Genomic DNA, 25109 nt, shown 5'->3' on the forward strand with positions numbered 1-25109 from the left:
TCTAGTCTTCACCTCTCCTTTGAATCTTTGCCTTGGGAGACAGCCAGGGTAGGTAATTCTTCTCCTTTCAAAGACTCTCTCAAAGTCCAAGGTCAGAGGGCAAGGAACTGGAGCTTTAGGAAGCTTAAGACAATGGATTCTCAAGTTCTGTGAGTAAATATTTGCAAGTATAGAATGCTTCCAATCAAAGGGACTACCTCAATGCCTTCTTGCTCACATGGGAAGCAGTCTTCCCATAGGTAGAATATTTGGGTCATTGCTGGCCAAGATTTAGCTTTTTATCAAGAAGAAAGTTTCTCTCTTGTTAATATTATTGTCTTCTTCTTTTTGTTAGTCAAAAAAAATTTATGTTTAGCAGTTTGTTACAGGTTACGATAAAGGATAAAATTGAACATCCAATAGAAGAGGTGCTAGGACAAGGCATGGGCCCAGAGTATCCATTGCCCTCTCCAGGCCCACAGCTCTGCCCAAATCTCCATGCATTCACTGACTCTGAAGTCCCTAGAATACTTGAGAACAAAGATGCTGAGCAAATCTTCCAGTTACTTGATTAAAAAGAAAGAAGGGGAGGAAAGTAAACAAATGAAGTCCTAATAAATGTGGTCCTCAGTTAAGTTAAGAAAATGTCCAGGTACTCTGAACAGAGAAAAAGGGAGAAAAAATTATCAGAGAAATAATGAAACAATGGTCCTAAAAATGAAGGCCATGAGAATGCAGGACAAGTGAAGCTTTAGACAAAGGCACATCACGGCAAAGTTTCTGAATGAATAAATAAAAATCAATAGCAAATCTTAATAGCATATAAAAGACAAACAACCCCAAAGATCTGTGCAAGAGATTGGAACAGGCCAGAATACATATGGCTGGCAAGTCAGCACCAGAAAATATGCTCAATATATTGAAATGCAAATCAAAATTAGAATGTGATACCACTACACACCTATTGGAATGGTGAAAATTTAAAAGTCTGACCATGCCAAGAGTTTTCAAGAATGGAACTCATATATAACTGAGTCATACTGTCATACATAGCTGGGAATGTAATTATGTATACCACATACTTTATTAAAAAGTTAAAGGCATACATACTGTAGGCTTCAGCCATTCCAATCCTGAGTATTTTTTCAAGACAAAGGAAAATATGTATCTACACAAAGTCTTTTACGTGAATGCTTTACTTATTAAGCTCCAGACTGGAAACAACCACAGTATCCATCAATCAACGTATTGTTAAACAAATGATGGCATATCCACACAATGGAATGATTTTCAATTACCTCATCTATAACATGGAGATAATGGACTAGAGAGATTTATATTATTAGTGAACAAGAGGAGTAATGAACAGAGAGATTAAAGTGATTTGTGATGAAATAGACTAAAGCCCACACATCATTCCCTGGGAGAAGCCATCCCTGACCACCAGATTTACAGGGCTCTCGTCTGTGTTCTAAGCATCCCCTGGCTCTCGTCTGTCTATCCCGCATAATTGTAACTATATACTCAGTTCCTTTTCAGTCCAGAACCTGAAGCCTGACTCCCAGCAGAGGCTCAGAGAAATTTTCTGCCTCTGAATGATGATGACCTATGCTACTCACAATCAAGTATAGCCATTATCAAACCAGCAATTTCTTTACTGGAAGTAATACATTATTAACTAGTGATCGTAGGACATTTCTCTTGACAAATTTCTGTTCTTGTAGAGGGGGAAATGTACACATTACTTGGTCCAAAAGCATCTAGTACTAGTGTATTATTCCCTACTTTTATGTTAATAATTCTGGACACTCTGCTACTTTCTGAGATCACCTCTCAGTCAGGGGTTGCATTGACTAATTCACTGAAGTGTTCCCATATATAAAGGGGCTGAAGAACAGACTAGACTGTTGATAAATACTTTTGAATGGATATAATGCTGACAATGTGATTATTATTAATATCATTTTTATTGTCATTCATTAAGTAATTTTTGGCTGCTCTGGGTCTTCATGGCTGCATGTGGGTTTTCTCTAGTTGTGGCAAGTGGGAGGTACTTTGTAGTTGTGTTGCATGGGTTTCTCACTGTGGTGGCTTCTCTTGGTGCAGAGCACAAGCTGTAGGGTGTGCGGGCTTTAGAATTTGAGGCATGTGAGTTCAACAGTTGTGGCATGCGGGCTTAGTTGCCCTACGACATGTGGAATCTTCCTGGACCAGGGTTTGAACCCATGTGTCCTGCATTGGCAGATGGGTTCTTAACCACTAGATCCCCAGGGAAGTCCAACAACGTGATTATTTTAATGTTTGGCTGGAAAGCTGTGTTTGTCGGCTCAGGCTGCCAAAACAAAATACCATAAAATGGGTGAATTAAGGAACAGAAACTTATTTATCACTGTTCTGGAGACTGGCAGTCCAAATCAGAATGGCAGCATGGTTCGATTCTGGCGAGAGCTCCATTCCTGGATCATAGATGGTGTCTTCTTGTTGCGTTCTCACATGGCAGTGAGAGAGAGAGAAACAGACACAGAGAGAGAGACAGAGTGAATGCATTGGTGTTTCTTCTTTTTTAAAAAAATTTTTACAAAGTATTGATTTTATTACACCCATGTATACTGTTTGTCAAACACACACAGTGGATGTAAAGAGTTTATATGGACTTTAAACCAGGGCTATAGCTTCTTAATTAGACATCCTGTAAATGAAAGGGAGACACATGTTAACTGAAATGAATGAAGGTTGGCTGGGAGGCGACTTTCTCCTCTGTTTCCTTGAGTTAATCTGGAGGCTGCTGATTTATAGGGCCTTTTGATGGATCATCTTCCTCTTGAGCAAGCAGAGGGTCGGACTGCTTGTTAAACCAGGTAAATTAATTAATGTAAGTTATCCTCTGAAATTAAAGCCCACACAAATGAGTCATGTTCCATGCTTTCCAGTGAAAATAGCAGAGGCCTGGCTTTTTAACTGGTTCAGCAATTAATTCCAGATGCATGTTAGAATGACCCAGAAAGCTTTATAAGCAACACTTATGTCTGGGGCCCTAATTCCTAACATTTCCTAGTATTTCAGAATATTTAAGTGTGATATCCTGGATATTATAGCTTGTAGAGCCCCCAAGTGATATATTTTTTTCCCCAGGCAAGATTAAGAGCCACTGGTCTGCGTTTTCCAGAGGGTTTGATGATAAGCTAGAATAATTTAGAAGTATTGCAGGGCCCAATTGAAGTTTCTTTTTGAAAATTCATTAATTTATTTTAATTGGAGGCTAATTACTTTATCATATTGTGGTGGTTTTTGCCATACATTGACATGAATCAGCCATGGGTGGACATGTGTGCCCCTGTCCCGAACCTCCCTCCAACCTCCCTCCCCATCCCACTCCTCTGGGTTGTCCCAGTGCACTGGATTCGAGTGCCCTGTTTCACGCATCAAACTTGGACTGGTCATCTATTTCACATATGGTAGCATACATGTTTCAATGCTATTCTCTCAAATCATCCCACTCTCGCCTTCTCCCACAGAATCCAAAAGTCTGTTCTTTATCTTTGTGCCTCTTTTGCTGTCTCGCATATAGGGTCATCATTACCATCTTTCTAAATTCCATATATATGCATTAATATACTGTATTGGTGTTTTCCTTTCTGACTGACTTCACTCTGTATAATAGGCTCCAGTTTCATCCACCTCATTAGTTTCATCCACCTCCAGTATCATCCACCTCATCCACCACACTGACTCCAATGTGTTCTTTTCAATAGCTGAGTGATAGTCCATTGTGTATATGTACCACAACTTTCTTATCCATTCGTCTGCCAATGGATATCTAGGTTGCTTCCACATCCTAGATATTGCAAACAGTGCTGCGATGAACATTGGGGTACACATGTCTCTTTCAATTCTGGTTTCCTCGGTGTGTGTGCCCAGCAGCCGGATTGGTGTTTCTTCTTATGTGAGCCCCACTTTCATGACCTCATCTAAATCTAATTGTCTCCAAAAGTTTCTTCTTCAAATACTATTTCATTGGTGGTTACCACTTCAACATAGAAATTTGGTGGGAGACAGAGTTGAGTCCATAGCAGAGGTAAAGATATCAACAGCTTTATGTCACAAAATCAGTATGTGAAAGGAGTGGTTATCATTGGTTGTGGGAAGTTGAGTTAACCTCTCTCACTCTTACAATGAACCTTATATTCTAGCTTTCCTCCTGCTTCTTGGCCACTCCACTCAGGGTATTTTTTCCCCCTCAGGCCCCTTCATTGTGTTTCTCCTCTGCATTTCTTTTCTGTTTATGTGTCTGTCTTGTCCACCAGTGTGATACTCCCATCATCCACCTCACATCACTGGTCATTTTGAGCATTGCAGATACGTCCTGAAACACGCTAGGGATCAGTGTATGTGTACTAAATGAAGGAATATTTTCTAACGACTGACAAGAAAAGCATCTCCTCCATGGAGGAGTCAGTATAATAGGTGTCATTTTTGTAGCACCATACATAAAGCCTTGAGACTTGCTCCAGACACTGTAGGGGTGTGGCTCTGTCTTGGTGCCGAGGTGACCTTGCACGTCCACACGGAGGCTACATAGGCAAGGCTAAACTGCGGGTTGACTTGAATCTTGGCAGAAAACCTTCAGGTTGCTCTAGCAGCAAGGGGAGATAAGCAGCCTGGTGAAGACCTGCTATGAGGCCATTTCTCACCTGCCTGCTTATCTAGTTGGAGGCTGACACAAGGTTGTTACTCATCCATCTCTGGTTTCGGTTGAACATAGGATGGTCTCCCTAGCCCCAGCTGAGAGTACACCTGTGGACTATAGAGCTGCTCAGTCCATAGGGCACAGCTGTGGGCTCCTTCCCGGCAGAGACCCACCACCTGCAGTGCCTGTTACTGAGGCCTTCCAATTCAGTGTCAAACCGTGGGACTAGGGACAAGGCAACTGACACCAGGGGCATATTGCTTCTGCACTGTCTGTAAGTTAGAAACGGAATCCATTCGGGTTCATTGTCTCCTTACTGGTCAAGCCCATAAAAAGGAGACAAGCCAAACTAACATCTGATTGGTACACTGTGTGGCCCTGTAGCCCCTGCAGTGTTCTTTACGGACTGGCTACCTGACTACGTGACAGAGTCTGGTGTTGAGTGCTGTGGGGTTGCATGACTAGAATATTGGCTTATTTTTTTTGTCATCACACACAGCAAGGAGCATAGTTGTCACTACATACTATGACTTAGTGTAGCCTTCTCAGTCCTCTTTTACAAACCAACCTTAGAATGGATGCCATGTCTCATACCAGCTACACTGCTATTGAATCAATATATTTATTTAGAGAACATATGTTTCTGAAGCCCAATTCATTGTAAAAGTTAGCCTTGTAGTCTACTTGAAATTAAAAATCTGTGTTATTTGTGAGAGAATTATAATTGTAAAGGTAAATGAAATTAAACATTTTGAGTTTAAATGAAAAAGTGGAACAGAATAAGCCAAATCCATTTCCAACGTAACACCTCCTTCATATATGTTATCCTGTGTATTGTCATAACAAACATTTAGTGCAAAATTGTAATTTCCATTTTAGAAATGGGGAAACAGATCCAAAGGATGTAAATACCTTTCTTACCTTCACACAGTGTGTCAGAGCCAGTACTGATACCCTTAGTTATGTCATGTACTGTGCTTAGTCACTCAGTCATGTCCAACTCTTTGTGACCCCATGGACTGTAGCCCGCCAGGCACCTCTGGCCATGGGGATTCTCCAGGCAAGAATACTGGAATCAGTTGCCATGCCCTCCTCCAGGGGATCTTCCCGACCCAGGGATCGAACCCAGGTCTCCAGCATTGCAGGCGGATTCTTTACCATCTGAGCCACCAGGGAAGTCCAGTTATGTCATGTCATAACCAATAAGGAGACAGAGCAGATAAGACTCAAGTCACTTTGTCTCAGGAAGTTCCCCTCCTTCCTTTCCCTTTGCTTCTAGCTAGGATCTAATCTTTTCAGGCAGCTCCATGACCTAGGAGCTTTGTCACATACTTTTTGGTAAGATGGGATACTCTAACTTAAGTCATGTGGTAGATTTGAGCGTCCCATTTTCAGTCCTTTCGGACCTGGATTTTCATACGTCTGTAAGGGCACAACAGCTGCCTTTTATAATCACCTGTTATTCCCTAAGCAGAGTGAATTCTGAGTAGGTCCTTTGTTTCAGAAATATTTTTTTTTGGTGTGTGAGGATTCAGAGGAGGGCTCAGAGATGCAAGCATTTTGTTATTATGTAATAATCAAGATATAAGTGAGGAATCAGACAGCTGGATGACTCCCGAGATCTGGTGACTATCAATTCAATGGAGGATGTTATGGAGGAGAAAAGATATTTGTGACTGCCCTCTCCCTGCACCCAGAACACTTGGAAGGTAAGTCAGAAGTGTGTGAAAGGTATGTTGCGGCATTTGCCATGGAAAATTTTTTTATTATTTATTTTTTAATTGAAGAATAATTGCTCTAGAGAATTTTGTTTTTTTCTGTCTAACCTCAACATGAATCAGCCATAGGTATACATATATGCCCTCCCTCCTGAACCCCCCTATCTCCCTCCCCATCCCACCCCTCCAGGTTGACACAGAGCCCCTGTTTGAGTTTCCTGAGCCAAACAGCAAATTCCCGTTGCCCATCTATTTTACACATGGCAATGTAAGTTTCCAAGTTACTCTTTCCAAACATCTCATCCTCTCCTACCCTCTCCCCATGTCCATAAGTCTATTCTCTATGTTTCTCCATTGATGCCCTGTGAATAAATTCTTCAGTATGACTTTTCCAGATTCTGTATATATGCAATAGAATATGATATTTATCTTTCGCTATCTGACTTACTTCACTCTGTATAATAAGTTCTAGGTTCATCCACCTCATTAGAACTGACTCAAAGGCGTTCCTTTTCATGGCTAAGTAATATCCCATTGTGTACATGTACCACGGCTTCTTTATCAATTCATCTGCTCATGGACATCTAGGTTGCTTCCATGCTCTAGCTATTGTAAATACTGCTGGGTTGAACAATGGGATACATGTGTCTTTTTCAGTTTTGGTTTCCTCAGGGTATAGGCCTAGGAGTGGGACTGCAGGGTCATATGGTGGTGTTATTCCTAGTTTTTTAAGGAATCTCCATATTGTCTTCCATAGTGGCTGTATCAATTTACATTCTCACCAACAGGGCACCCTCTCCAGCATTTACTGTTTGTAGACTTTTTGAGGATGGCCCTTCTGACCGGTGTGCGGTGATATGTCATTGTAGTTTTGATTTGCATTTCTCTAATAATGAGTGATGTTGAGCATCTTTTCATGTGTTTGGTAGCCTTCTATGTGTCTTCTTTGGAGAAATGTCTGTTTAGGTCTTTTCCCCACTTTTTGATTGGGTTCTTTGTTTTCCTTGTGTTGAGTTGTATGAGCTGCTTGTATATTTTGGAAATTAATCCTTGTTTCATTTGCTATTATTTTGTCCCATTCTGGGGATTGTCTTTTCACCTCGCTTATACTTTCCTTTGCTGTGCAAAAGCTTTTAAGTTGAATCAGGTCCCACTTGTTTACTTTTGCTTTTATTTCCATTACTCTAGGAGGTGGGGCATAGAGGATCTTGCTTTGATTTATGTCTCTGAGTATTCTGCCTATGTTTTCCTCTAAGAGTTTTATAGTTTCTGGTCTTACATGTACGTCTTACATTAACCCATTTTGAGTTTATCTTTGTATGTGGTGTTAGGAAGCATTCTAATTTCATTCTTTTACATGTAGCTGTCCCATTTTCCCAGCACCATTTATTGAAGAAGCTGTCTTTGCCCCATTGTATATTCTTGCCTACTTTGTCAAAAATAAGGTACCCATAGGTGCATGGGTTTATTTCTAGTCTTTCTATCTTGTTCCATTGGTCTATATTTCTGTTTTTGTGCCGGTACGATACTGTCTAATGACTGTAGCTTTGCAGTATAATCTGAAGTCAGGAAGCTTGATTCCTCCAGCTCCATTCTTCTTTCTCAAGACTGCTTTGGCTATTCGTGGTCTTTTGTGTTTCCGTATGAATTGTGAAATTTCTTGTTCTAGTTCTGTGGAAAATGCCATTGGTAATTTGATAGGGATTGCATTACATCTGTAGAATGTGTTTGGTAGTAGAGTCATTTTCACAATATTGATTCTTCCTACCCACGAACATGGACTATCTCTCCATCTGTTTCTGCCATCTTTGATTTCTTTCCTGAGTGTCTTACCATTTTCTGCATACAGTTCTTTGGTATTCTTAGGTAAGTTTATTCCTAGGTATTTAATTCTTTTTGCTGGAATGGTGAATGGGATTGATTCCTTCAATTCTCTTTCTGGATTTTCATTGTTATTATATAGAACTGCAAGAGATTTCTGTCTATTGATTTTGGATCGTGAAAGCTTGCTAAATTCACTGATTAGCTCTAGTAATTTTCTGATACTATCTTTAGGATTTTCTGTGTACAGTAGTATCATGTCATCTGCAAACAACGAGAGCTTTACTTCTTTTATGATCTGGATTCCTTTTACTTCTGTTTCTTCCCTGACTGCTATAGCTAGGACTTCCAGAACTATGTTGAATAATAGTGGTGAAAGTGGACATCCTTGTCTTGTTCCTGATCTTAGGGGGAATGCTTTCAGTTTTTCACCACTGAAAATAATGTTTGCTCTAGGCTTATCATATATGGCCTTTACTATGTGAGGTAGGTTCCTTCTAGGCCCATTTTCTGAAAAGTTTTAATCATAAATGGGTGCTGAATTTTGTCAAAGCCTTTTTCTGCATCTATTGAGGATCATATGGTTTTTCCCTTTCAATTTGTTAATATGGTGTATCACATTGATTGATTTGCATATGGTGAAGAATCCTTGTATTCCTGGAATAAACCCAACTTGATCATGGTGTATGAGGCTTTTGATGTGTTGCTCAATTCTGCTAAAATTTTGTTGAGGATTTTTGCATCTATGTTCATCAGTGATATTGGCCTGTAGTTTTCTTCTTTCCTGTTGTCTTTGTCTGGTTTGGTATGAGGGAGGTGGTGGCCTCGTAGAATGAGTTTGGAAGTGTTCCTTCCTCTGCAATTTTTTGAAAGAGTTTTAGAAGGATAGGCATTAGCTCTTCTCTAAATGTTTGATAGAATTCTTCTGTGAAGCCATCCGATCCTGGGCTTTTGTTTTTCAGGAGATTTTGGATCACAGCCTCAATTTCAGTGCTTGTAATTGGGTTGTCCATAATTTCCATTTCTTCCTGGTTCAGTCTTGGAAGATTGGACTTTTCTAAGAATCTGTCCATTCCTTCCAGGTTATCCATTTTATTGCCATATAGTTGATCATAATGGTCTCTTATAATCCTTTGTATTTCTGCATTGTCTGTTGTAACCTCTCCTTTTTCATTTCTAATTTTGTTGATTTGATTCTTCTCTCTTTTTCTCTTGATGAGCCTGGCTAAACCTTTGTCAGTTTTATCTTCTCAAAGAACCAGCTTTTAGATTTATTAACCTTTACTATTGTTTCGCCCACTTCTTTTTCATTTATGCCTGCTCAGATTGTTATGATTTCTCTCCTTCTGCTATTTTTGGGGATTTTTCCTTCTTCTTTTTCAGTTGTTTTAGGTGTAAAGTTAGGCTGTCTATTCGATGTTTTTCTTGTTTCTTGAGGTAGGATTGTATTGCTGTAAGCTTCCCTTTTAGAACTGCTTTTGCAGCATCGCATAGGTTTTGAGTTGTCGTGTTTTCATTGTCATTTGTTTCTAGAAATTTTATGATTTTCCTTTTGATTTCTTCAGTAAACTGTTGGTTATTTAGAAACATGTTGCTTAATCTCCATGTGTTTGCGTTTCTTACAGTCTTTTTCTTTTCCTTGTAATTGATATCTCGTCTCATAGCATTGTGGTCTGAGAAGATGCTTGATACAATTGCAATTTTCTTTTTTTTTCACTTTTATTTATTCATTTCTTCAATTTTCTTAAATTTACTGAACTTTGTTTTGTGACCCAAGATGTGGTCTATCCTGGAGAATGTTCCATGTGCACTTGGGAAGAAGGCGTATTCTTCTGCATTTGGATTGAATGTCCTGAAGCTATCAATGAGATCCATCTCATCTAATGTATCATTTAAGACTTGTGTTTCCTTATTAATTTTCTGTTTTGATGATCTGTCCATTGGTATGAGTGGGGTGTTAAAGCCTCCTACTATTTTTGTGTTACTGTCAATTTCTCCTTTCATGTTTGTTAGTGCTCTCTTATGTATTGGGGTGCTCCTTTGTTGAGTGCATAGATGTTTACAATTGTTATGCCTTCCTCTTGGATTGGCACTTTGATCATTATGTAGTGTCCTTCCTTACCTCTTCTAATCTTCTTTACTTCAAAGTCTATTTTGTCTGATATGAGGATTGCTAATCCAGCTTTCTTTTGCTTCCCATTTACATGGAATATATTTTTCCAACCTCACACTTTCAGTCTATATGTGTCTTGAGGTCTGAAGTAGGTATGTTGTAGACAGCATATATATATGGGTCTTGATTTTGCATCCATTCAGCCAGTCTGTGTCTTTTGATTGGAGCATTTAATCCATTTGCATTTAAAGTAATTATTGATATGTATGTTCCTATTGCCATTTTCTTAATTGTTTGGGGTTGATTTTGTAGATCATTTTTCTTCTCTTGTATTTCTTGACTATATAAGTCCCTTTAACATTTGTTATAAAGCTGGTTTGGTGGTACCAAATTTTCTTAATTTTGCTTGTCTGAAAAGCTTTTAATTTCTCCATCAATTTTGAATGAGCTCTTTGCCAGGTACAGTAATCTTGTCGGTAGATCTTTCCCTTTCAGTACGTTAAATATATCCTGCCATTCCCTTCTGGCCTGCAGAGTTTCTGCTGAAAGATCAGCTGTTAAATGTATGGGGTTTCCCTTTTATGTTACTTGTTGCTCAGATTCTAATCTGGTCCTACTCCTGCGTATTCTTGCCTCCAGTGTCCACAGCTATCAGAACTAGTGTGTTTTCTTTTGTGGTAGCTCCCAATGTCCTTTTATATCTTCCATAGACAGAGAATCTGCCTAGTTGATCGTGTGGATTTAATCTGCAGCTTGTACAGCTGTTGGGAAGCTTTTGGGTCTTCTTCCTTAGCCACACTGCCCCTGGGTTTCAACTGTGGTTTTATTTCCACCTCTGCATGTGGGTTGTCCACTGGATTTTGCTCCTGAGGCTGCCCTGGAAGACTTGGCTTTGCCCCTATGAGAGCCAGCCAAGTGTGGAGGTGGTGCAGCTGCTTGGGTCGCAGGGGTTCGGGCAACACCAGGTACTCAGGGGAGTTGGTCACTAGGGCAGCAGAAAAATAGTGCTCTAGAAGGGTATGGCAACCAGTATTACCTAATACGCTCCAGTATTCTTGCCTGGAGAACCCCTTGACAGAGACGCCTGGCAGGCCACAGTCTACAGGGTCGCAAAGAGTTGGACACAACCCAAGCAACTCTGCGTGCATAGGTGCAAGACTTCTTTCTTCTTGTGGCAACTCTGCCCCAGTGAGAGTTGAGCGTTAAGTTGGCGCAGCTGCTTGGCTTGTGCGGATCCTGGCGGCGCCCAGCATTCAGGGACATGGACTGCCTCTGCCGCAGGCATTAATGCCCTCTCAGAGTCTTTTTTTGAGCCCGTTGTAGCTGGTGATCAGAAGGCCTCTTTGGCCAGTCTTTCTCTGTAGCTCTGCCCGTTCAGGCACTTAGAGGGCTCCCTTACCTGGGGTCCTTCTCTGTTGTTCAGTGCATCGGGCACATAGAGGGGCCCCCCTGGCTGGGTTCCTACTCTGTATATTGGCACGTCAGGCACTTGAAGGAGCACCCTGGATGCGGTCCTACTCTGTAGTTCAGTGCGTCACACACTCTCTGGGTGAGCCTCTCTACGGTTCAGCTGCCAATGCTGGTGTGTGGGGAGAGAGAGGCTCCACCCCCCACGTGACTCAGCAGTATCGCCTTGCTTCCAAGGCTGCCTGGCTTTCCTCCACAGGCATTTCCCACCACAATCTCCTCCTTCACACCCCTTCCATCTGTCTCTCTGCTGTCAAGAGCAGGTCTCACCCTGGGATTTCTCCACAATCCCTAAACTCCAGCGCCCAGCCACTGCACTTTCCAGGGCACCTGCATCCCTGTCCAGGGTATGTATGGCTGTGGCAAGGATGTCTGATTCTCATTCCATTTAGGCTGCCACAGATCAGCTGTTTCACCCTCAGCCTTAATTGTTTCTCTTCTGACTCAGACAATTGCCCCAGTGCGGGGATCAGACCCCTGCTTCAGTTCCCCCACCCACCGAGGGCAGGTCCAGTCTTACTAACACCCGTGTTTTTCCCCCTAGTTCCTTCATCCTACCGAGTTTTGCGTGCTTCTATACAATCTTATCCACTGGTCAGGTACTCCTGTCTGCTTTCAGTTGGTGTTCTGCATGCACTTCTGTGTCTGAGGTGTATTCCTGATGTATCCGTGGAGAGAGATGTACTCCACCTCCACCTACTCCTTTGCCATCTTTAAATCTCTGCCATGGAATTTGACAGCAGTTTGTTTTTCTCTGTCTCCCTACAACCTTTAACAATGACTTTGGCATTCTATTTCTCTATAGGACAATACAAGTACATTATGTTTTAAAAAATGTTTCTCTGTTAATGATTTCATCAGGGACACCATAAGTGATTTGGGTGGCACATTTCATAAACCCATTTATTCAGGAGACCAAAGGCTTTTATATGATTATTTTATATGTGGGTATATACACATATGTATGAATATGTATTAACATGCAGATTACTCCTAAAGACTACGTCATGAACAATTTTTTTAACCCTAGAAGTGCAAGGGTGGTTTAAATATATAAGGTTACCAATGTAATTCACAGCATTAATAGAAAAATGGAGGGAAAACAATTCTATGATCATCTCAATTGATGCATTATATGTGTTTGATGAAAATTAACCTACATTCAAGACAGCAAACTAGGAATAGAATGGAACTTCCTCTGAAAAAGTATACCTACAAAAAAGCAAAGTAAACAGGTTGAAATGGAGAAAATTTTTCACTTCCAACCAGGAAAAATGCCGAGTATCACCTGTTTTAGTCAAGACTATTCTGGCTAGGTTTGTTTAGTGCTGCAAAATGAGAAAAGATATAAGGCTTAAGGCAGTACAAATTGTTAATGTAGAAATATAATAGTATATTTTGAAAAGCGAATCTAGATATAAAGTTTTGGAATTAATATGCATATAGAGAGGAATTCTTGGACAGAAAATCTATATACAGACATTCTAACTCTACATACATGCTCAACTAGACAATAAAAATCACACACCATGAACTTTCAATAACATTAAATACCCAGCGATAAATTTAACAAAAAAAGTATGCAAGTAGAAAAAGAAACTTTATTGACAGAACTGTAACAGTCAAACACACAATATAAGACCAGCATAGATGGTTTCAGTTTAACTTCTTTCAAGCAAATGGTTGCCCTTCACCTATAATATAAACATAACATTAAAGTTACTTAGCAGAATTTTATTTCGATGATAGGAGAGGTATACAAAGTTCACTACAGTTTTATAAAATGGACTAAAACAAGAACACTAAGGGTGACCCTTTGGCTTACCTTCAGTTAATCCTCTCGAGATTTTATAGACTTTTCAAACATATTACCAGTATTTTAAAACCACACTAGTCTTCCCAGCTACCCAGGAAAACAAAGACACTGTGTTCAGAATAAATGACATCATTTAAACCTATTAGAAGGTAGTTTTCAGTGGAAGGCAAAACTGTGTACACTTTTAGTAAAACATTTAACAACAAAAAACACCTTAACAAAACCAAAATACACACAAAAAAACAAAAATTCCCCCCAAATTATCATTTAAATGTGTTGGTTTGAAATAATATTCTGAATATAGAACAGCCAAACAGTTGTCATCTCTGTTACTGCTTAAGTGAAGTAAATAAAAAGGCCAGTATTACATGTGTTTCTTCTCTACTGTGGAAAAGTGTAGAAATTGTCATTTGTTCTAGTTTATCCCTGATATGGTTGTTTTAAGTCGGTTAAACATTTGTCCCCCATTTTACTTGTGGCCCTCGTGTAATTCTAAATGTTTCTTTTCACCCTGGAAAGCACTCCAGTTGGTATAATAAATTATACGGTGACACAAATTTTAAGTCATTACTATCACTGGCGACATGGTGACATCAAAATGTGAAGCAGAAATAGGACTGTTTCTCACAGCCACACCAAAAAAAAGAAGGAAAGAAAGGAAAGAAGAAAAGAAAACAGACAGCAAGAGGGAGTATGAGTGAGAGAGAAAAGCAAGTAGGAAGACAGAAAGAAAATCTGGAAAAGCGGGTTTTTTCTTTGTTTGTTTCTAAATGAAAATGGCTTTTGGAGACAACTCTGACCAATTTCAAAAGTTCACCCAGGGTATTTGTGATGTTTAGCTATTTAGTTACTGTGGGGTATGTTAAATAATATTTGTTTTTCTACCCTACTAGCCATTTCATCAATATTCTGAAAATATCTGAGTTCCAGATTATACTGATTTAATTCTGTAAGATACTAACTGTTAGGGTCTTGTTCATATTTCTAATTATGTATACTTGGGCTTTGTCCATTTTCTTCACAATTATGTAAACTGAGAGGAATGGACTGGCAATTTGGGGTTGGCAGATACAAACTATTACATTCAGAATGGATAAACAACAAGGTCCTACTATACAGCACAGGGAACTATGTCCAATCTCCTGTGATAAATCACAATGGAAAAGAGTATTAAAAAATGTATATATATGTGTTAAAAAATTATGTAAACTAGTACATTGTCTTTATTTATTAGTTGAATTTAGTTTCCTCTTCCTAACAATTCACACCCATCTTTTATTAGGTGTCATTTTCTTTTTCCCTTAGGTTTATTCAGTTGCTCTTTTTCTTACCTTTTATATTGGATGTAGGAATTTATATTTGTGTACTTTGTAAATTATGTATTTTTCTTTTTAAATACCACACATATTTAAGGCTAAGATTTTTCTATGAGAACATTTTAATCATGTTCTGTAGTTACTTGAAAGTAGTCTGAAACCTGTATTTTTGTCTAAATGCTCTAATGAAATGGAACAAAAATGTACAGTGAAAATATCTAGAAGGCTAATACACAGGAAATTCTTCCCTAACCATAAAGTTCTTCCTTTAAAGTCAGAACCATGCAACTAATTGTCAGAAATTTGGAAAACACGTATATGAAAGATGCTAAGTTGATTACGCGGGAAGAACTAGAGTTACAGACTTTGCCCTTCAAAACTCTTTAAACTGATGTATCAAAGAGGAAAACGAACCTATTTGATATGGTTAGAGATGATTATATCACAAGGCTCAGATTATTATTAGTTCTTTAAGAACGACAGTGGAATGTATGGCAAAAAAAATCACAGTGTTGTAAAGTGATTATCCTCCAAATAAAATAAGCAAACAAACAGACAAAGAAACAGACTGAAAGTGGGGGCAGGTGGTGTGCTTAGCATATGTATCTTACTCACACCTGCCTTATCACTGACGACATGCACTCTCTCAACTTGATCAGCCACAGAAACAGGAAACTAGACTATCTTTCTATCTTTTGCCATTTCATTGTTCAGTCATTTCATGCTTCATTGTGGAAACGATTTTAAACTGCAACTACTTTTTTAAGAGCTATAGAATTAAGAATTTGACAGAATTTAACAAACATCAAGCAGAATGTTGGCTCATCTTCTTAAGTAGTAATGAAATTGCAATTCACCTGCTATAACTTGACTCAAGATGATATTTTATGATAAATAAATCATGAAAAACAGTATTCTTGTATGCATTCCATCGAAAAGAACCAGAGAATACAAAAATTAGCAGTGAAAAATTAGCATTTTAGTTTATCTGTTCTGAATTCACAACTGATATGAGTAAAGTTGAGTTTGGGAGTTAGGGATTTCACAGAATCACACACATTATTTTCAAGCTGGTATTAGAACCTACTTGAATGCCTGAGCGTATTTCAAATAAACTGATATTTACTTATTACAAATGCATTCCATATTTGTTACAAGCAGAAATTATAAAAGAACCTGAAAATTATTAGTTGCTGCTTAAAGTACTTATACTCAAGAGAAGAAAATGTTTTCATATTTTCAATTCGATATAGCCTTGATCCTATCTGTTTCTTTGCATCTGGGGTCTGAACTATCTTTCAAAGAATATGTGAACCCTGTTATTAAAGTAATAGCAATGCTTCCTCTATAGCATTAAAGATATAATATTCTGAAAAACAGAAACCACATAAATTACTTTCTGAATGGATGACATACCTGCTTCTGGCATTTCAACAGGCTCTCTATTTGATGCAATCTCCTCCTTGACATCAGGACCATCTCCACCTTCACCCCCAGTCTTTGCCTCAGCCAAATCCTGGAGATCAGTTTCCAGGTCAGAAACTTTAAAAAAAAAATTCATCAATTCAGCTGTAAAGCATACAATATAAACAAGGGAATGATAAAATTCATTCCCTCAGTGTTATAAATTAAAAGCCTTAGGCTAGTATGGTAAAAATGTGATGAATAAGAACTCAGGAGAAATATTCCAGGAATGTTTTGCTGGAGAAAAAGGAAAGCAGAATTTTCCGAAAGTTATTACCATTTTCCTTTCCTAGGGATGTCCTCAGACAACTTAGTTGCCCCCTCTCTTTGTCTTGAAAACAAGGGAAAATTTGAGCGACAACATTAACCTGCAAACTATACACTCCTCTGATTTTTAGGAACTGTCTGAAGTCCTTTTCTAATGTTTCTTTTCCTGTTCTTACTGGTTATGTCTTAAGGCATGATGCACACATGCACTTTACCTCGAGAGGCATCCTTCCCCTTCTCTTCATTATGATTCACTGGATCCTCTCCGTTTACTTCCTCCTTTCCAGGTGTGATAGCCTGAATCTCAGCTGGTGGTTCTCCTTGTTGAGGTTGCTCAACACTGGGCTGCTGGTCCTAGGAGAGTGTGCATGCAAATAAAACATTTTGTTGTTAATACCTCTAATAACATAAATATACATAATTCACAGCTATATCTGATCATAAGTAAATCTAACATTTTTCCAACACAATTCTATGTACTTACTTTTAATAAAGTTACTCTTTCCACAAGAGAAGAGTTAGCTCCCATAAGAATTACCCAGAAAGACTTTGCAAGCTATTTAAATCTATGTTGGGATGGAAGTATGCAATCTGTTGTTAATAAGCAGGTGAAGAAAGTCACTGAGCACATTTCCAGGGAATTTCACAGTATACTCATCCAGGCAATGCCAGACTGTAATATATCTGGATCAGTGTTCCTTCCTAAGACAAACTGTTACCCTTTATCAGCATGGAAGACCATTACCACTGCCTCTGTACTATTTAACATCATTTCCTCAAAAATAAATTTGTGCGAATAGAAAGCATCAAATGGTAAAATACTCACAACCACAGGTGCATCCAACTGGGAGGAATCTTGACCTGTAGGTCCCAATGTTGATGGCACTTGCCCACTCATATTTCTCCCTGAAAGTAGAATATTGTGATTTAGAAAATGTATTTAAGAGTACAGCTATATTTGAGCACTTTTATGACCAAATGTTGACTTATTGTTTTTTTTAAATGTGAAACTACTTTCAAAAGAAAACTCTGGTTAAGTATGAGTGTACATGCATTGAAATTACACCAAACACAGTTGGTTACAAAGCCATTTGTGTCTTTACTAAGCTGGCAGAGAAATCACCTTAAGGTACACAGGAAGCCAGAATTTTTGTGAGGAAGTGTGATTTCACAACAGAATTCTCCATCATGAAGATATTTAGTGAAATACTGCTAGGAATTTAAAAATTCGGGACTATTGCTTTTGTCACACTCCTATTCACCAGTCCTATTTTCCCCAACTTCCTTGGAATTCCATTGGAACACGAAGAAAGGGTCAGTCTTTACAGCCTGACTATGGGGATTTTCTCAGTGTCTGTGGCTGAGGTGAGTCTGCATACAGAGCAACCGCCCACTTCTCGACACCTTACCACAAAACTCGCGATACACTCACAACCCCACCGCGGTCCGGTTTCTAGACCTTTCCTTAATCGCCCACCCCGCCCCCTGCCCAAGGTCCCACTGTAGGCCCCGGATTCTATGCTATGTCGTCAGTTCCAGGGCCCCCATGAACCAGATATCTCAAATAGCACCCGCAAGTCTCCTCCCACCGCCATCTGACCCCCTGCCCTCCTCTGCCCACCGCCCTTCCTCTCCTGCCACCAAGACAAGAACTATGGCATCGCGACACCTGTGAGGAGTAAGATGACGACCTCGAAGGCCTTCCTCCTCAGAGGGCCTCCTCCTCAAAGGCCCCAGATCCCACCGCCCGACCCGGCCGAAACTCGCCGCCTCCCCCTCACACACACGCACAATTAACCTCCAGACAGGACAGATCTGTGGACCTACCTGGTGCATCTCAAGTAGTCAGAAAGAACCGGGACTGAATAAACACGTCCGTCTGAGGCCCAACACTCCTCACAGAACGCGCTCAGTAAGGCGTCTGGGCACCAAGCTTCATGTGCGCCAAGGGGAGCGCACGCCCTGCGCATGCTCCCTGTGTTGGGCGAGTGCAGTGCAGGTTGAGGATTTCCGGCTACTGAGGTAGAGTCCTGGAACCACAGAGTCTCCGGAGGATGAGAAGAGGGGCTTGAAGACTGTGTTTATTTCCTTCCAGTGCAGTCTTTCTTATGCATCCACAAACTGTGGTGATAGGTAGTCCCAGGTTACCCTTAGTGGAGAATGTGTCTCAGAAAGACACTCATGACAGAACTAGACATTGCTGTTTTTAATACCTATTTTTATACATGTTTTGATGAACCATTCCCTTCTCTGTTTCTGGGTTTTCCGTCATGCTGGCAATGGCTTTACTCACTTCCATGGAATAAACACATAAATGCATACCTCTGTTTCCTTTTATTGCTTGGAGCACTGCACATTTAAATCTCTGAACCGGTAACTGATTTCTCTGACTACACCTCTGGCTCTTATGCCATATTGTTCTTTTAGCATCGGACTTTACTTTCACCACCAGACACATCCACAGCTGGGCATTGTTTCCACTTTGGCTTAGCCTTTTCATTCCTTCTGTAGCTACTTCTTCACTCTTCTCCAGGAGCATATTCTTCTTTTTATTCTATGATAACTGGAATTTTCATACTTATTAGGAGTTTTTTCGCTCTTGCTCTGTGGAGGCCAACAAGCCCTAGAAGCCAAGTTTTAATTCTCAAGCAGCTTCCCAAGCTTTGCCTCCCACAAACTGCAACCCAACACGCCCTTCTTTCAGGTGGCATCATATTCTTCAGTCCTTTATCCTCCAGGCAGTCTGGGTTTCAGGTGCAGAAATGGCGCACACACAGCAGCTTTATCATTCCCACTTTCTTAGGAGACCCAACTGTGCTCAACACTTGATAGTCCTCACTGGTGTCCGAATGCTTCTTCAAAGGAAAGCAAATTTGGGGAGTGGAGGGATGTGGGGTTCCTTTCTGGGCAAAGAATTTGCCCCACTTTGATCTTTAGTGAGAAAGCTAAGGTGCCTTGACCCCCCAAATTACGGGGGACAAATGTTTACGTTTCATGATCTGGCCTTCCCTCACCTGAGGGCCCCTGGTCCAAGTGGACTCAGCAGATTCCTCCTCTGTGCCTCAGTGGGAAAAGTGTTTCCAGCTCTAGTCCATCAAGGGAGGCTCCTTGATAACAGGACTCCAAGATGCTGCTACTGGTCTTTAGCTTCACCTTGGCATGCAGCTAAGCACTTATCTGCAAAGTATCACCATTGATATTAACGACCCCATTCTCCTGATCATTTGACTTGGAAGGCAGGGTAGTTAGTTTATTCCTAGAGTTTCTCTAAGTCAGTTCTTGTTTTGCAATAGTCTTAGGAAACTATACACCCTGTGCTGGTATATTCAACAACAAAACTGAACAGATTTAAAAGGGGTGAAGCAAAGAGCTTTGCCTTGGTATAAACACTGAACAGCAAACAGCAGCCAAAGTAGCAGCATATCAAACATCACATCATACAGGAATAGGATGGGGGTGAAGGGTGGAAGAGAAAACAGTCCAAAGGATCAGAGAGGAGCAGCAGGGGAGTGAGCAGGAACAGAGACTAAACAGTGGAGCCTACAAATTGACACAAAGGCCCAAGCAGAGTTAAAATGAAATAACAAAATGAAACAAAAATAACTATAGGTCTGTGACTACATTCTATGCGAGAGAGGGAGACTTGTTAGTTGCTAAAAAGATGCTATCGCTGGAACTTCAGTAAATTATTCAGATATTGTACAAAACTAACTGCTTCTGGATAATAAGATATATTCTAAAATAAGATCAGTAATTCCACACGGGTTATAAAACAATTTCTTTGTTCAGGACTAGTATCGAGCAAGGTACTATGACATTGTACAAAGCATTCAGTAACACCACAGATGTTGGTATATTGAGGAGTACGATGTGATAATGTAAGGAGTCAAAATAATCATCTGACTGACCCACTACATTTAATCTAGATCCTCTCTTAGGCACACTCATATTGATAACAGTCTCCTGATCCAAAGTATCTTTCCTTCCTTGGTCAGTGAGTGGTTCCCCAGAATCCTTTTCCAAGTATATTACCCAGACAATGAGATGCAAACTAGCAAGTACCTCTAGTTCTTTTTCTATATGTTAACTCTAACTACAAGATATAACCTTATAACCACACTTCCCCCGAGTGGGATCCACTATAGTTATAGGTTTAAAGGCAATAGGGAATGTCAAGACACGAAGAGACTAGAGATTTCCTTACAAGATAGTACATCAGCAAACTCCGCCAAGGTAGGAACAACCTCATCACACAAGGGAAGAAGACATGTTCAGGCTACCAAGGAAGGTTCATTTGGGTTTGGGCCTGGAGATGCTTCAAGTCTTCTAAAGCCTCCCATAATATAGTTAGTCCTGATACTTTAAACGAGGCATCGACTCGCAAACTTCATCTCAAGAAGAACCTCAACAGTCATAGGTTATTTTGTTTTTTCTTTTTACTGCCAGACAAGTAAATGTGAGAGTCAGTGCTCCTCTTCTGGGTAAAGGAGAAACTCGCAAATATATGCACCTTACAAAAAAGAGAGAGATTTATTTAAATAGTACTAAAGGGGCAAGAAATTATTATGAAGGACAACCAATCAGAATTACAGATCATTCTTGGGTAAAAGATAAATTTCTCAGGTCCTGCCAAACAAATATCTCTGAACTCTGTCTCTCAGGATCCTTTCTTCAAAATAACCAGTACAGGAACAGGTTATGATTCAGAATAATTTCTGTTTTCTGCATCTATTTCCTACTTCTTACCACAGTGAGAGATCTCCTACTAGGAGTTAGGAAGTTTTCAAAGCCAAGTACTGGAATTTAATTAGTTATCAACACCAGAAACAAAAACAGACATGAGAAGCTTTAAATTTATGTGATGGAAAGAAAAATGGCAGCATAAGACTATGAGCAAACATAATGTTTGCAATAAAAACTGCTGCATCTACAACCATATTACCAATTCATTCTTTAACATCCACATAACAAATCTGGTGAGGATATGAATGCAACACACCCTGAAGTTGGAAACCAAATTTGCAACTTCTCCAGCTACATGAATGAGCACTGTGACTATAAGACATAAATTTGGAACATGGTTTTGGAGGTTTCAAGGTGAATCTTGAGCTGATCACCTAAGGGATTGATGATGGTTTCCTTTCATTAAACAGTCCACCCTGCAATCTTTGAAATTTTTAGGCCCTTCCTACCATTCTGCAGGATTTCCCTGGTGGCTCAGATGGTAAAGCGTCTGCCTACCATGCGGGAGACCCAGGTTCGATCCCTGATTTGGGAAGATCCTCTGGAGAAGGAAATGGCAACCCACTCCAGTACTCTTGCCTGGAAAATCCCATGGACGGAGGAGCGTGGTGGGCCCATGGGGTTGCACAGAGTCGGACACGACTGAGCAACATCCCTTCCTTTCCCTTCACCATTCTGCAGCAGCTTTCAAATTGAATTTCATTCCAGATACTACTGATTCATCCCTCAAAAGTACCTAACTTCTTGTCATTTTTGCTTAGATGTCCTCTTGTAAGACATGGATCTTTTGCTTTAAAAGACCCTACCAACCACATATCCAGGTGCATTGCTCACCTCATCCCTTCTCTTCCCAGAGTTAATGATTGCCATCAGTTTACTATATTACATGACCATTTAAAAAATGATTTCAACACTGCACTCATAGACTGCCAAATTCCCAACCCTGCTTTCAACATGACTTAGGCCAGATAATCAAGCCAAAATTAGGCCAGATAACCAAGCCCAAATTCCTCACCGCACTCCCACCCCTTTTCTGTAAATGTCAGTTACCTACTTCTCACTCATTGTACCAAATGAGTGGTCTAAAGTCTAAAATAGCTCAAGTCCTTGGTGTCAGTCAAGGTTAACTTCGAAAAAAACAAAAACAAAAACAAATTTATTGGAAGAAAAGTTGAGTACCTCACAGAACCCACAGAAAACACACACTCACTCAATCTTCCCAACCCACAGCAAAGAGGCCACCATCTGCAGATGGGAGCCCAAGGCTCAGTGCAGATGGAAGGTCTCGGCTCATAAGGACAGGAGGAACTGGATGCAGGCTTGGGCTCCTTGGAGGAGGCAGGGAAGACTCAGCAGAACCCTGGCCAGGTAGTGGGGGAGGGGGGCGTTGGCACAGGGCCACAAGGACCCCGTGACTGTCTCACTATCAGGATATGTTCTGTGTCTCCCCATCACACACCCAGCTGCTTACCTGATGCATCAAATGTAATCTGCACATTCCTTGGGGATGTGGTGGTGGAAAATACAGAGGTGAGCCTCCCAGCAGGTGGGGAGAAACTTCACATTCACCAATTTGCATGAGGCTCCACCACGAATGCAGCGATCCCTGCCTCTCTTTCCCCCATTAAAGCATTCATTGGAACTGAGGTCAGCAGGAGGGCAGTCAGGGCTGGAGGGGTTGTGAGGGACCCTGTGTACAGCATGAGCCTCCCCGTGACTGGATCATCTCCATGTCTTGACAGGGCAGAGGACCCTGATGTGTGCCAAGACAGTATGATTAAGAGCCAGGCCACGGGCAACTGAGTCATTTCCTAGAGAAAGTCCCTGGTGGGGAGGGGGGTGCAGGGAGGGGGAGCAGCTTCTTTTCTCCTGTAGAGATAGGTACCTCATCCAGTAGCAGGGCTGGGGGCCCAGCACTTCAGTTGAGTTCAGTAACTCAGTCGTGTCTGACCCTTTGCAACCCCGTGAACCACAGTACGCCAGTCCTCCCTGTCCATCACCAATTTCTGGAGTTTACTCAAACTCATGTCCATCGAGTCGGTGATGCCATCCAGCCATCTCATCCGCTATTGTCCCCTTCTGCTCCTGCCCCTAATCCCTCCTAGCATCAGGATCTTTTCCAATGAGTCAACTCTTCGCATGAGGTGGCCAAAGTATTGGAGTTTCAGCTTCAGCATCAGTCCTTCCAATGAACACCCAGGACTGATCTCCTTTAGGATGGACTGGCTGGATCTCCTTGCAATCCAAGGGACTCTCAAGAGTCTTCTCTAAGACCACAGTTCAAAAGCATAAATTTTTCAGCTCTCAGCTTTCTTCACAGTCCAACTCTCACATGCATACATGACCACTGGAAAAACCATAGTCTTGACTAGATGCATCTTTGTTGGAAAAGTAAAGTCTCTGCTTTTAATATGCTGTCTAGGTTGGTCATAACTTTCCTTCCAAGCAGTAAGCGTCTTTTAATTTCATGGCTGCAGTCACCATCTGCAGTGATTTTGGAGCCCCCCAAAAAAATAAAGTCTGACACTGCTTCCACTGTTTCCCCATCTATTTGCTATGAAGTGATGGAACCAGATGCCATGATCTTAGTTTCCTGAATGTTGAGCTTTAAGCCAACTTTTTCACTCTCCTCTTTCACTTCATCAAGAGGCTTTTTAGTTCCTCTTCACTTTCTGCCATAAGGGTGGTGTCATCTGCATATCTGAGGTTATTGATATTTCTCCCGGCAATCTTCATTCCAGCTTGTGCTTCATCCAGCCCAGCGTTTCTCATGATGTGCTCTGCATATAAGTTAAATAAGCAGTGACAATATACAGCCTTGACATACTCCTTTTCCTATTTGGAACCAGTCTGTTGTTCCATGTCCAGTTCTAACTGTTGCTTCCTGACCTGCATACAGGCTTCTCAAGAGGCAGGTCAGGTGGTCTGCTATTCCCATCTCTTTCAGAATTTTCCACAGTTTATTGTGATGCACACAGTCAACGGCTTTGGAATAGTATCACTACAAACAAAGCTAGTGGAGGTGATGGAATTCCAGTTGAGCTATTTCAAATCCTGAAAGAGGATGCTGTGAAAGTGCTGCAGTCAATATGCCACCAAATCTGGAAAACTCAGCAGTGCCCACAGGACTGGAAAAAGTCAGTTTTTATTCCAAACCCAAAGAAAGGCAACGCCAAAGAATGCTCAGACTACTGCACAATTGCACTCATCTCACACGATAGTAAAGTAATGCTCAAAATTCTCCAAGCCAGGCTTCAGCAATACATAAACTGTGAACTTCCAGATGTTCAAGCTGGTTTTAGAAAGGGCAGAGGAACTAGAGATGAAATTGCCTACATCTGTGGGATCATCGAAAAAGCAATGGGGCCCATAGGTGGGTGCTAATTGGGAATCCTTTGCTGCTAGAAATAGTCTCTCTGTTCCTCTCCAATGTTCTATCTTTGTCTTTCTCTCTGCCATCTCTGTGCCTGTTACATCCTCCTTTTTTGCCTTTACGAGACTGACTGTGACCTCACTCATACCGTGAGGGTCCTTCCTCTGTCTCCACTGGGAGCAGTAGGGGGGATTCCCCTTGAGTGTAGGGGATTCCAGGAAAGGCATGTTCAACTACAGAGGGTCTGTGGATTTCCTGGGATGAATCTAGAGCTCCTCAACAATCATTGTGTGATCTGAGCCTCTGAAAGAACCCTGGGGGCTTCTCTGGTAAGAACCCTCCTGT

At 40.8% G+C, this 25109-nt stretch overlaps 1 protein-coding gene and 1 non-coding gene across 2 annotated transcripts in view; one reads left to right on the plus strand and one right to left on the minus strand.

Annotated features, from left to right (window-relative positions):
• The window catches only part of LOC122690037 (retinitis pigmentosa 1-like 1 protein), a 49311-nt gene that overhangs the window by 22821 nt on the left and 1381 nt on the right, over positions 1 to 25109 (minus strand). Inside the window, exons 2-3 of the mRNA XM_043896981.1 lie at positions 16864 to 17002; positions 16334 to 16459 (exon numbers count right to left, since the gene is read on the minus strand). Of these exons, the coding sequence (XP_043752916.1) occupies positions 16334 to 16459; positions 16864 to 17002 (265 nt within the window). The remainder of the gene's footprint in view (positions 1 to 16333; positions 16460 to 16863; positions 17003 to 25109) is intronic.
• On the plus strand, positions 21855 to 21926 carry TRNAG-ACC. Its single transcript has one exon. It is a non-coding gene; the product is annotated as a tRNA-Gly (tRNA).

The sequence above is a fragment of the Cervus elaphus genome, chromosome X, assembly GCF_910594005.1.
Source record: "Cervus elaphus chromosome X, mCerEla1.1, whole genome shotgun sequence".
In the NCBI taxonomy this organism is placed as follows: Eukaryota; Metazoa; Chordata; class Mammalia; order Artiodactyla; family Cervidae; genus Cervus; species Cervus elaphus.